The sequence below is a fragment of the Vollenhovia emeryi genome, unplaced genomic scaffold (genome assembly GCF_000949405.1).
Source record: "Vollenhovia emeryi isolate VEMERY1.0 unplaced genomic scaffold, V.emery_V1.0 DF939207.1, whole genome shotgun sequence".
NCBI classification, from domain to species: Eukaryota; Metazoa; Arthropoda; class Insecta; order Hymenoptera; family Formicidae; genus Vollenhovia; species Vollenhovia emeryi.
In genome coordinates this window covers 398,541-411,718 of record NW_011967159.1, presented here as the reverse complement: position 1 = coordinate 411,718, position 13,178 = coordinate 398,541, and the positions used below count along the sequence as shown (strand labels likewise).

General features: G+C 39.2%; 3 protein-coding genes and 1 non-coding gene across 5 annotated transcripts in view; 2 read left to right on the top strand and 2 right to left on the bottom strand.

The window, feature by feature from the left end:
* The window catches only part of LOC105561426 (YTH domain-containing protein 1), a 5,579-nt gene extending 1,138 nt beyond the window's left edge, over nucleotides 1-4,441 (top strand). Inside the window, exons 2-8 of the mRNA XM_012011396.1 lie at nucleotides 226-796; nucleotides 1,586-1,995; nucleotides 2,383-2,599; nucleotides 2,745-2,949; nucleotides 3,357-3,624; nucleotides 3,698-3,844; nucleotides 4,115-4,441. Coding sequence (XP_011866786.1) covers nucleotides 1,646-1,995; nucleotides 2,383-2,599; nucleotides 2,745-2,949; nucleotides 3,357-3,624; nucleotides 3,698-3,844; nucleotides 4,115-4,289 — 1,362 coding nt within the window. The 5' untranslated portion in view covers nucleotides 226-796; nucleotides 1,586-1,645 and the 3' untranslated portion in view covers nucleotides 4,290-4,441. The remainder of the gene's footprint in view (nucleotides 1-225; nucleotides 797-1,585; nucleotides 1,996-2,382; nucleotides 2,600-2,744; nucleotides 2,950-3,356; nucleotides 3,625-3,697; nucleotides 3,845-4,114) is intronic.
* Nucleotides 4,442-4,644: 203 nt separating this feature from the next.
* Nucleotides 4,645-8,743, top strand: LOC105561424 (carbohydrate sulfotransferase 11-like). 2 transcript variants are annotated; one of them, XM_012011393.1, is made up of 5 exons: nucleotides 4,645-6,393; nucleotides 7,002-7,195; nucleotides 7,682-7,801; nucleotides 7,956-8,099; nucleotides 8,193-8,743. In XM_012011393.1, exons 1-5 carry the CDS (start codon nucleotides 6,142-6,144, stop codon nucleotides 8,620-8,622), a joined length of 1,140 nt encoding a protein of 379 aa, XP_011866783.1. In that variant the 5' UTR covers nucleotides 4,645-6,141; the 3' UTR covers nucleotides 8,623-8,743. The 2 variants fall into 2 exon arrangements, with proteins under 2 accessions (XP_011866783.1, XP_011866782.1); XM_012011392.1 differs by having other exon boundaries at nucleotides 6,999-7,195.
* Trnad-guc lies at nucleotides 6,604-6,675 on the bottom strand. Its single transcript has one exon. It is a non-coding gene; the product is annotated as a tRNA-Asp (tRNA).
* A 129-nt stretch (nucleotides 8,744-8,872) lies between the features above and the next one.
* LOC105561423 (SUMO-activating enzyme subunit 2) lies at nucleotides 8,873-12,697 on the bottom strand. Its single transcript, XM_012011391.1, has 8 exons — nucleotides 12,512-12,697; nucleotides 11,836-11,990; nucleotides 11,457-11,744; nucleotides 11,244-11,311; nucleotides 10,812-11,030; nucleotides 10,484-10,741; nucleotides 9,561-10,156; nucleotides 8,873-9,498 (listed from the first exon to the last, which is right to left on the bottom strand). Exons 1-8 carry the CDS (start codon nucleotides 12,653-12,655, stop codon nucleotides 9,265-9,267), a joined length of 1,962 nt encoding a protein of 653 aa, XP_011866781.1. The 5' UTR covers nucleotides 12,656-12,697; the 3' UTR covers nucleotides 8,873-9,264.
* Nucleotides 12,698-13,178: the final 481 nt, after the last annotated feature.

Below are 13,178 nucleotides of genomic sequence, written 5' to 3'. Positions count from 1 at the left end.
CAAAGGTAAATCTGCGCATGTACAGTTCGGACTGCGCCGATGACACCGCGCATAAACCTTTTGGGGAAAAGAGGTTTATGCGCGGTATCATCGGCGCAGTCCGAACTGTACATGCGCAGATTTACCTTTGCCCATCTCGAGAACAAGGAAGGAGATATATTCTCTATCTCATGTTTTGGACAGATCTGGCATCACTATTCCCCTTCCAGGTATATATGTTCTAAGGTAGACTCCCATTAATGACGTCATATCTTTAATACTCGCATAACTGATAGCGTTTTCAACATCGACACCGTCGAATTGACATCGATTCGACATCATTTCGACGTCGAGATCGACGAATCGTTTCTCACTGGAAAGCTCCCAACTTTCCGAGCACGTGGACGTTACTGGAATTCACTAGATCTGCACTGCGCATGCCCGAAACACTGGGCGAAGTCGCGAGGAGCCTGTCGCTAACTTCACCCTCTTCTCGGCGCGCGCGCGCGCGAGACAGCACGAGAGCGAGAGAGAGAACGAGGGGCAGAGAGTGCAGCCGCGAGGAACAGGTTTATTGATTGCGGAGGGCGCGCAACGTCACACACGATGGACGACAATGGACGCCGTGACTTGTGAACGGCCCGTCGTCCGCGAGCGACTGTTTACCATCGCCCCGTCCGGATCGTCCGGATTTTAGCGTTGCGGCTACGCGCCCTGTGTCGGGAAACGTGCGTGCTGTACTGTGCGCGGGAGATCGGACAATCCCCCGAGCGTGCTTCGGTGTGAAGTGTGTCAGTGAAGGGACAAAGGGTGTCACGTAAGTGTGCGCCGAGCCCTCGGGAGGACTCGTCAGAAAAAAAAATGAAAGCTATCGCGAGGACTTCGAGGAGAGAGAGGGAGTGAGAGCGCTGTAAATCACGGCGAGGATTTGCGTATTTAGTGGCCTCGATCGCCTTGCTACGAACTTTTGCTAGATAACTAAAAAGATTAACGGAAAAAAAGAAAAGAAAAAAAAAGATAGACGCAGTCTCCCGACAGACTCTTGACGTGTTTGACGGGCGTGGGGTAAAACGGTCGTTACGCTGTAAGATCTGTCCGAATCCGTAAACCTCGGCTTGCGGAAAGGAGTGCGCGTAGAGGAAATGAATCACTAGAACGAGGCGATCCGGCAAAAAAAAACGAGTTTCCCCGTGCTTTCAGAGACTCCGTAGAGACGGGCCCCTTCGTGCTCGCCCGCTATGTGTTGTCGAATGTTGTCGCATACTCTCGAGGACTAAAGCCGTGTAGCTATTCCGTCTCTCCAGATCTCCGGCCTGAGCCTCTCGGCTCCCGGTCGGGGGGACCCCCGGGTTGCCATGTGTCCCTGTCGATTTGTGTTAAGCTTAAGAGGGCCGGGCGCTTTAAGCGAAAGCACTCGGGACAGTGTGGACTTTCCGCCTGATTCGGGATCCCCGAACTATCCTCGCTGTACACTATATAGTCCCTTGCTACCGCATTATTGTCGTAAGATGTACGAGAAACGTTACGATACGTCGTTCCTCTTGCCAGAGTGTCCCCGCGCAGCTCGCGACGTAGTAATAAGCTACCTCCCGTCTGTGCGTTGCAGGACGCCTAATCCGGCGGCGGCGGCGGCGGCGGCGGCAGACAGCGACAGCCCGGGCTGACCATGGGCAGCAACACGGACGGTGACAATCTGAATCTCAGCTGCGGCGAGAACGACAACGGCGACGAGCTAAGAATCGCCGCGGACGAGACGTACGACACCCGCAGCGAGGTCTCCTCCAGCAGCTCCAACTCCAACTCCGACTCCAGCCACCCCACCATCAGCTCGGTCTCCAGCAAGTCCTCGCGCGGCGACAACAAGCGCAGCAAGAGGAATCGGAACAAGCGAAGCAGATCCAGGGACTCCAAGTCGTCCAGCCCCGAGCCAAAGCGGGCCAGGTCCAAGGAGAGCAAGGGCACTACCAAGAGCTACGACTACACGACCAAGTTGAATTACTTGTTTAGAGACGCAAGGTTCGATGAGGACAATAAGCAGTTATTGCAGTCTTTGTATCGATAACAAAATCCTGTTTAAAGCTTTTTTTTAAGTGTTAATTTCACATAAACGTGCAGAATTGGGGACTTTAGTTTCTATTGCTTCTTATAAATTACATAATTATGTAAAATTTGTTCTAAAACTACATGTCCTGTATGCAGTTCAGAACTTAACAAAATTGTACCTTTTATATTGAGTCAAACATATGATAATTGTATACATGTAATATAAATTATAAGATGTCACATGTCTATTGCGAACATATTTTTTACATAATATGAGAAAGGGGTGTACGTTGCTTAACGTTATGTATATTTGTAGACGATCTGAATTTGGAATATATATTTCTGAGTTTCCCTTTCCAGATTTTTCATTATCAAGTCCAATAATGCAGAGAATGTGACGCTGTCCAAAGCCAAGGGAGTATGGAGCACGTTGCCACAAAACGAAGCAAATCTCAATCAAGCCTACAGAGAATCGCGAAACGTTTTGCTGGTATTTTCAGTGAAGGAGTCAGGGAAGTTTGCTGGCTTTGCGAGACTTAGCACAGAATCCAGAAGAGACGCTGGTCCAGTTTCTTGGGTGTGCAAAAATAAATATAAAGATCTATAATAAACAATTATGTAATAATCATTAGTTTCACAATTAACTGATTGTCTTTAGTATCATTTAATTGAATAGATCGTCAAAAAGAAAAGAGAGAACGATATCATGGGATGCATTTCAGGTATTGCCTCCTGGATTATCAGCAAAAGCTTTAGGCGGCGTATTTAAAGTTGATTGGATCTGCAGGAAGGAGCTGCCGTTTACAGCAACGTTACATTTGTACAATCCGTGGAATGATGGTAAACAAGTCAAGATCGGTCGGGACGGACAGGAAATCGAGCCCAGAGTCGCCGAAGAATTATGCAGATTATTTCCAGAAGACGAAGGTGATGTACGAACGTTACATCTTAATAAATAATAAGAATAAAGACTTATTATGTCGCCAGTAATTAATTAACCAATGTAGAAAATCAATAGTCGACACAACTGGCAAATTAAAGAAATTTATTGCGAAACATATTACCTCAGCCAGGGTTTGAACACGGACCTCCCTACACTCTAGGCGGGCGTCTCGTTCAAACCCTGGCTGAGGTAATATTTTTCGCAATAAATTTCTTCAATTAGGATTTGCCAGTGGTGTCAACTCTATTAATTTCCTACATTGATTAATAAATAATATTAATCAAATATTTATTAACTTTGATATATTTATAAGTTATATACCATATACATATATGTATATATAATTTCTATATTTATCGTGTTGCATATGTATAAATGTTTGTGCTTGCAGGAATCGAAATGACGCCCATTTTGCGAAAGTCGAAAGAGGCAGGGAAACACGTCGTAAAGTCGTCGCGTTATCGCGACAAAAGACCCATAGGCAGTTCTAGATTTTTACGAAGAGGCGGACGAGGACGTAAACTATTCTTAACGTCGAGATCGCGTTTAGCATCATTGGCGAGAGGATCTCAAGATATAACGGGAAATCACAGAAGCTCCAGGGATCATTCCTACCGGTACACGCCGTGGTTCAATCGAGGCGATTCACCTTACTCAAAGTACGATCATCCAGTAGCGATTATTCGTGACACTCGCAGCTGGACGTACAGTAATTTTTTAAATTTAATTTAGGGGTTACGGAACTGGATTGGGTGTCGCCGCGGTTGCAGAGGCTTACGTGGCAGATTATATGCGTACTATGCAACACCAATTGCCTCCGTTACCACCTTACGGTCCACATCCTTACGACACTTTGCCACCGCCACCTCCACCTCCAAGGTAAAAATTTATTCAATATTGCACCAGAGAAACGCTGATATTTTCCAGATATTTCGTTCTACTTAAACTATTTGCACAGAACACGAACTCCAGTATAAATGTAAATCTCAATTCTCTTTCTGACATTTAAATTAGAAATCAAATATATTTATTGAAATTAAATCAACATATGTAAATTGAATAATTTTAATATAACACTTGACATTGAATTAAAGAAAAATGTTGTGTTACGAACGTACAATTAAATGGAAATATGCTTTTTTTTTTTAGATATTACGACGGTCTACCACTGCCTCCAGATTACAATGCGACAGCATCGGCACTAGAGAAACGTAGTTACGAGAGGAGTGTCGATGAATTTCTATGGAGAACGGCTAGTCGTCATAGCCGACATAGCGATCACCGTTCTTCTCGCGATCATCACAGATATAGAGATCGCAGATAAGGATCGCGACTTTAGTGTTTTCCTTCCATCGAAAATCCGTCGGTTCCCAAGTTCTTCATTGACAATGACAATGAGAATTGGAAATGGAATTCTATTAGTGAAAAAATTAAATTAATTATATACTATTTATATTTATTTGGATTTATACAATATTTTTCAAGAATTATATTCAATATATATAATTAACATATGAATAATATATATATTACTGATATTATATATATTGATATGTATATTATTAATAATAGTATATTGTGATACGTGTGCGGGAGATTGGCTATTGGCCACGAGTAGCGGGTGGGCACACGAGCCGAAGGCGAGTGCGCCCACCCGCTACTCGTGGCCAATAGCCAATCTCCCGCACATGTATCTCATAATATATTAATAATATACTTGATATTACGCTCATTAACACATATGTTAATTATATATTGCCATATAATTTATATTTTATATATATATCACATATACATAATATTTTAAAATGAAACTCATTTGTTCCCCAAAAAATTGACTTCCGCGATTTATGAAGAACCTTTGTTATTTATAAAAATATAACTGATATAATGTTATAAATATAGATTAAATTTGTATAAATTGAGTAAGATCTAATTTAATTGAAATATTAAACTACAAGCTCTGAAAATTTACTTCTGGGAATCGGCGGGTGCGATAATATATATATATATATATAATCATTATATCATCACGACAATTCTAATCGATGACATTTAATTGTCATTTATCACATCGCAGCGCAGTTCCAAATGCATTCTGTAATATGCTGTAATACGCTGTTGTAATATAGATTAATTAAGTTTTGTACCACTGAGTATTGAAATGTACAATTCTTTTACTGAATGTCTAACATCTTCGCAATCGCGCAAACGCGATACAACAATATTAAGAAATTTCGTCAATCAAAAAAAAAGAAGAGAAATAAATTCAAATATGCATACATGATGACGACATTTGTCCTTTTGCAATTTTTTCTCAAACTTTGTACATTTTATACGTCTTACACTTGTACAAAATAATTCTTTTGAGATGAGCGGATTGATTTAACCTGAGTTTTTAATTTGAGTTTAGTAAAAACATTGTATCGTTTCTAATTCAGTAATCCACTGTGTCTATCACCTCTTTACTTAATGCAGCTTTATATTATATTGATCTCTGTTTTTAAATCTATTTTAATCTTGTAAAATGATTTTTCTTGTACTACTCTTCCACTATCCGCGTTGTTCACATAGAGCGAAAAGCAGGGAGAACGCACTATATTTTCGTTCTGCGTTATCAAAGAATAAGATTAGAATAAGAGGAAGCTTAAACATAAGAGAGAGCGTCTTGATGACTTCATAATGGAGAATCAATTGTGTATATTTGTGTGTTTATACGAAACTGTTACACATACAAAGTGTATACATAACACGTAAAAAACATAAACAAGTGTTTTCTTTTTCGCGAGATGTAATTAGTTCAAGAGAAACGTATCTAATAAACGAAATCGAGACTCAGCAAGTGATAAGAAATATCGCTCGACACATCACCCACACAGAACGGATGTCCCCCAACCGGACACGTTGTTCTAACGAGAGATAGAAGTGCGGAAAGATTCTAACGTGCTGCGGCTCTTTCAGTGCATCGTCAGATATCGTCTCTAATTTGTTTCACTAGAAAAAAAAACTTTTTTATGAATCTTATAGTCTCTTAGGTGGTGTTTTAAATAATAAACTTTAACAAAATGAAAAATGTGTCAGTTTATACTTATTGTAAAATTAATTATGACTTTCTTCGAGTCGACGAGAGTCATTTCATTTGTCGCGCAGTCGATAATTACGGCGTTTAATTCATTATGTCCCTTCAAGCGCAATTTTTCAAGTACGGCTCGTGCTGCATAGTGTTATACTTTCTCGTTTGTATACTTTTAATTAAAACGAGAAGAAGCAATGTAGGAGAAACGGCAGGCGCGGTGACGACGATCATCAAGTATCAACCGAAAACTGTTCATTTTCCGACTTTAGACAGGATAGTTAAGAAGAATGTCGAGTCGGAGATTAACATGTTGCGGATGGACGAATTGAAGGGTGGAACTATCGACTTGCAGGTATACTTCAATGTGCAAAAATTAGACTAAAAAAAATCCAAAGAGTCGTTAAAAACAAATGCAAGATAAATATTCAGGATTTTCGTAAACTTTTTTATTTTGACATATTCGAAATCATTAAAAAATTTTTATTACATATTATCATAATTTCGGCACTGGAACTTTTAAATTGCTCGTATGTTTTCCAACAAAATGAGAAAAAAAAAGAATCTCCCCGACGGGGAATCGAACCCCGGTCTCCCGCGTGACAGGCGGGGATACTAACCACTATACTATCGAGGAAGACTTACAGGCAATTTGAAAGTTACAGTACTAAAGCTACAGTAGATTAGTATAGAATAAAAAATTTTTATTATTTCAAATATTGTCAAAATAAAAAAGTTTATGAAAATCCGAAATATTTAATATTAATTGAATGTCTCTTCTAAATGTGTATATCTTTTTATAATTTTACATAGCATACTATAATTCATCTATCATATTTTTGACTATTGATTTAATTTTGTGCACATGCAAAAATGACAATGTTACTTTTACGAATTTTAAAACGTTGTCGAAGATATCTGAATCGATGCTGCCTTTCTATTTATGCACTCCTGTTACAGAAGAGCGCGGCTCTGCTCCAACAGGTATCGAACGTCTGCGCGAAATACAAGCTGAGCACTCCTCTCATCAAAAGGCATTTTTTATACAATGCCAAGCACAAGTCGCTGTATTGTTGGATCCGCAAAGTCGCGTCCACCAGTTTCACCAAATTGTTTTCCGACATGAGCAACCGTGGAGTCGAACATAATTTTTACAAGTAAATTATTAATATAATCAGGATCGCAAACACTTAATATACGTGTATTTATTGTTACTTAATATTATTCTTCACACTTATATGTCTACAATCTTATTAAATATAATTAGTAATTTAATAATAAATTTACTTTGTTTTTTTATTAAGAGACTCAATTATTTCTAATTTATATTAATTTATTTGATAATATTAAACATTTTATTCCAACTCATAACTTTCATTTTATTTATTAAATTCAATTAATTGACGAACATTACGTATAATAATTATTGCTACCACAATAATGTGTATCGTAAATGCTTGTCTCGTAAACTAACCTGAGGAGGACTGCGATTTGCAGTCGAAACGTTGTTATTGTGACAAATTAAATATAGCCAGTTATGTCGAAACAATTGATTGATTATTCATTTTATTTGTTTGTGTTCGTAAAAATAAACTAATAATATATAAGGGATTATGATCGATGATTCGATGATGCATTTGTAGAGAAGTAGACATCCTGTCCCTGGGAAGATTGGAAGATCTGCAGTATTTTGCTAACAACAATACTGTTTTCAAATTGCTCGTTGTCAGACATCCGTTTCAACGACTGGTCTCGTCGTATAGGTAACAATTAGTTAATATCACTTGGAAAGTTGAAGAGAAAGAAATTCAGACTTTCTATTATTCCGTCATAATTTACGCCAATTTGTTAATACCGATGATTCTAACGCCAAGATCAACATCAACAAAAAGAATACCGATGCAAGATTATTTATAGAGACCGCATCGAAGACAATAGCAAATACACCGCGCAATCCTGGCTCTACGCTCGCGAAATTCTTCGTCTCTCAAGACCGGAACTCTTCAGTTTCAACGCGTCGGGCGGCAACATCCTGCAAAGGCTATTCTTGGTGGACAGAAGGTACGTACGGCAAATGCTTACATCTCATTTTCCTACTCTACAATTAATGCATTGTAACATAGAATACGGATCTATGTCTACATTTCTCTGCAGGTTGAAAGTAGTACCCAGCTTCCGAGAATTCCTGGAATGGTTGCTGAAACAACCGTCGGATCGCAATGACGTCCACTGGGCCCCATATCACACTCACTGCGCAGTCTGCAACGTGAGATACAACTTCATCCTGAAACTGGACGAATACACGTTCGGGGAAGTAAATTATATCCTATCGAAGCTGAGATTAGATAAGGATAAGACCTACCTACCTAGACTGCAGCGTGCTCGCACCGGGGCCACTAACTCTGATATAACGTGCAAATACTTTCACGATCTGACAACCGACATGGTCCTGCGATTGTACAATAGGTACAAAATGGACTTCGAGATGTACAACTATAAACTGGATAAGTATTTGCGCTGTGCCAAGAATAAAAAATTGACTCTGACCACGCAAAAGAATGGAGCAGCAATAAGAAATACCTAATTGAAAAGCGATAAAAAAATTTTTTCACAAACGACTACGTTCTTTGAAAATATATTTTAATTTACTTTTTATGGACAAGTACCTCTAAATAAAGGAAACACAAATTCCCTTAGGAAGATTATATATAGAATATTATTAATTACTGCGTACGTAGTGGCTCTTGGAATTCGATAAAAACTCTAAATCAGCAATTACATATATACACGCATATGAGGATATTAATTAATAAACTTAGTTAAAAAAAACCATCTTTTTCTTTTCTAATGATCACTATAATGACAGTAATGACAGCAATTATGACCTTATGATAATACATAGATAATATATATTTGTCAATATACAAAATTAAATTAATTACTGCATAAACCTTAGATATCACTAATAGAAAGGGGCTAAAAAAATGAAATTTTATCTCTCTATAAATTATGCTAGAAACAGCGTTTAATCTTAATTTTTCACACAAATTTGTCTTATTTCTTATATTTTCCTACTTTCCGTTCCTCCTATGTTCTTCAAAATCTTTCTTGATTCCTTTTCATCTCTTTATTTTTATCTCGTTTTGAACTTGAAATGTTTCCAAATGCTTTCTACTTCGAACCATATCTCTCACTTGTTTTTGAAGCTCATCTCTTGCTCTCGCAATTAATCGTCGTCGCAAACTATCAGGCAATCAGTGTCGTCGGAAAGCTTTCGATCCCTCAGCACTGATTTCTTCAATTCGCACGCATTATCATGAGGTGAGTCGTCGTTACTGATAATGCAAATATCATTGCTATCATCGCCATTATCAACTTCCACCTTGCGTCTCTTAGTTTCCACCCCATCTTCAGCATCAGTTTTGCGCTTCTTAGATACTTCCAACGTTTCAGTCACGTTCTACAGAAAATATATTTTAAGTAAATAGATAACAGATAATAAGGTACTCTAAAGAAACGCACCTGTCCATTAGAGCTGGAAGACTTCTCCGTTTTCTCTTCTTCCTCCTTTTCCTTCGGTTGAAGCGTATTCTTATCTGCTAGTATCAAAAATTGCGGACTATCGTCCTTCGGGCCAGGTTTCTCCCGATAAACTACAAAGACGGTCAGCGAATAGTTCTGCTGGAAGTCGTCGACCTTGAGAATCGCTCCATCCTTGATTCCCAATTCTTCCAATTTCTTGTCATTGTTGCCCTCCGTCTCGCCCTCCTCGCTGCTAATGACGACGGCACCAGTTCCATCGATCATGACGTCGGGGGCGATCATATTCAGTCTATTCTTGAGCACCAACTCCTCTAGTTCCTTAATAGTCATGCTGGAGGTGTCGACCGCCAGCACGGCCTGTGGAGTCGGCGCGCAAACATAACATTGTGGATTGGGTGGATTTACCGCCTTTTCTGGGACCAGCAGTTGATTACGGTGATTCATCTTCAAACGTAGATAGACGGATCTGCAGGCTCGCAGATTGTTCTCAAGAACCCGGAATGCATGAAGGACCACCATGCCCGCTATGATAGCATTGGTAGTGGCGATCGCCGGGATTATGTTGCCAGCCATTGCTAAGGAACGAGGAAAGTAACGTAAAAATTAAAATCGTGACGAAGTCATGGACAATAAAATTTAGCAATTCGAATTGTACGTTTAAAATGAGACACAAATATACAAAACTTGGAAAAGCAAAAGACGCTGGATGGTGTGCGAATTGCTTTAAATTCGAGTCGAATCACTGAGAGCTCGACCCGATTCGTTTTCGAATCAGAAAGTCTCGATTTAAAAGAAAACACTGGAAAGTGGAAGATTGTAACAGAGTTCAAATGGTAACCCATATATCAAGAATAAGAAATGTAAGAAATTATAGAACGGCTGGAAATACCACTGTCGTTTACATTTGATATCAAATCTGCTTTTCTGAGGAATTCCGAAGATGTGCGCACGAATGTTGGCGCACGCTGCAACAAAATCCATAGCGTGCTGATCGTCCTTATCCCAGACCAAGTGATTGCCTGGCGATTTTTCTTGAGACACTTTCAATGTCTGACTCAAGTTTTTCATCGATTCCGCAAAGGTCGAGCCGCATTTGGAAATGCTCCAGCGCTGCTGGTCCTTCAGCCCAGGCTGATTGATCTCTTTGCTGCATCCAGCCACTTGAAAAAAACAATACGTTATTGTCGTTGAAACAAATTCGAAAGAAGATATATTTGTAAAATGACAAACCTCCGTCTGGTAATTCTTTCCAATTTAGTGGCGTTGGAGGTCGGCGCTTTTTCCACAAATTGTCCATGCTCAACAGATACTTGATATCATCGTGAAAAAGCTTTGTAAATAGCTTTTCTGGATCGTAATTGCAGGACTGGGCCCAAACTCGCGTGGAAATTCTGTCGATATTACCTTTATCGTTGGATTCCACCTGTAAAGCTCCTTCCCCTGCTGTATCTATGACAAAATACTACATTAATATCTATTGTTGAATTATCAGTAATAATGGTAACAATTTATATCAAGTAAAATAACAAATTTGATAGCATTAAAATTTTTTACTTCACAATTGTCTTAAAAGAATGCACAAAGTGCCAATTAGCAATTGATACTGCTGCTGTTTATTATAATTATAAATTATGCTAATTATAACATAATAATTTGTATTACCTGTTGCTTCAGGATCAGCGGTGTCTGGAGAAACATCCTGATCGGGATCCTCTTCCCCAAATAATTGACTACAATATTGCATTATAAAATTGAAGATTACCGTTCGTAAAATTAATTTTCATATATTTTTATAGTATCACAAGTCAAAATTTTTTTAAGTTTACTCAATGTGTAGTTAATTAAATATCTTAATGTAGATCGTGTAGCAATTACTTGAAGAGATGTTTGGCCCACACAATGCAGTGAATCGGCTCGCTGGGCGTATTGCGGATGGTACAACCAGGATAAGTCTTTTGTGCAGCTTTAGGTGTACATTCGTAGCACTGACTCAGGCCTTTCTTGATGAGTTCAACCTGACCTTCGTAACCCGCGGTACCTGACTCGATCAACGGTACGTCTGCCGCCAGGCACATGCGATTCACATGGTTCCTTGCCGCTCTATTGTCGAGTGCGTTTAAAACCACCGTGAACCTCTTGAAGAAAGACAAACCAAATTCTGATCTGCAAAGCGGGTGAAATTTTAGAAATACATTTGTTTAGCTTCAGTGTTAGTATTGTCTACTATGGAAAAAGTGTGTCAGGCTGAACTTACGATGTAATACTGTCGTGATAATATATCACTTTAGCATCCGGATTAAATGTCAATGCCGTTTCACACGCTATGCTGGCTTTCGACTTTCCCACGTGTTTCTTTTGGAACAGAAATTGCCTGTTTAAATTGCTGACGTCAATCGTGTCCAGATCAATCTGAAAAAAAGTTAAAGACATCTAAAGTTGAACAATCTAAATGTAAAATAGCAGACATAGAAATATTACAAATACAAATCGAGATACAGAAAGTAAAACAAATTAAAATCGAAATTGCGTGAAAGACAAAATTAAACGCAGGGGCTCAGAAATATTATATAAATCACTGAATCAACTAAAATGAGAATTAAATAGCATCAGGCAAAATAATTAAAATAAGAATCATATGGAATAAATAAAAATTTAACAACAAATACAGATAAGTCAGAATAAATTAACTTGTTACAAATTAATAGGGCAACTCTATTAAAAAAAAAGAAAATAATTTGGCAGAATCTATGCAAGTATGTATCTATATAGACATTTGTACTGTTTCCGTTTAAAGCATTCAAGTTAATATTATTATTGTTAATATAAAAGTAGAAAAAATGGAATGTAGATTGACAGACGCTTACCAATTGTACGTGCATATTGCTGAAAAGTGAGGTTACGTTGGCTACTATAGAACTGCGTGTACTTACGATTTCGATATCTGCGAACCCGGACATCACCAGGTTCTTGAGAATCTCGCAGCCGATACCGCCGGCGCCGACAACGAGCACCTTGCTACGTAAAACAGCATCGCGTAGCTCTTCGCGAAAGACCCCGTTCACGGTAGTCGCCATCTTGACTAAATGAGTCGCTTTGCGGCGGCCGGCATCGGCATCCGGCATCCGGCATCCGGCATCGTATCCCGCGATTCCGCGATCGCGCGGCATTTTCTCACGCGTGCGCAGCAGCCGCCCCCTACGGTACTACAAGCAGGTACATACGAGTCTCACTAGCCGTCCGCATCGCTTATTGGTTAATAACCTGGACTCTCTAGGGCCGGTATTCATAATCTAAAGCCTCGTCTACATAGAAGTCGTAAAGTCGCAGTCGTAAGAATGGCCGCGTTCAAGGCCTTCACACATAAAATTCCGTAAGGCTGGGTCTACATAGGATGTGTTCGAAAATGGATTTAGTTACTGCCAGTGAAAACAGTATAGTTGGTAGCAATGAAAATTACTGGTGCTGCGTTTTTCGCACGCCAGTAAAGTCAGTAAGGCTGGGTCTACATTTGGATGTCGTAAGTCGTGTCGGAAGGAATTGACCAATCACAGTTCATTATTCGACTTACGACATCCAATGTAGACCCAGCCTTACTGA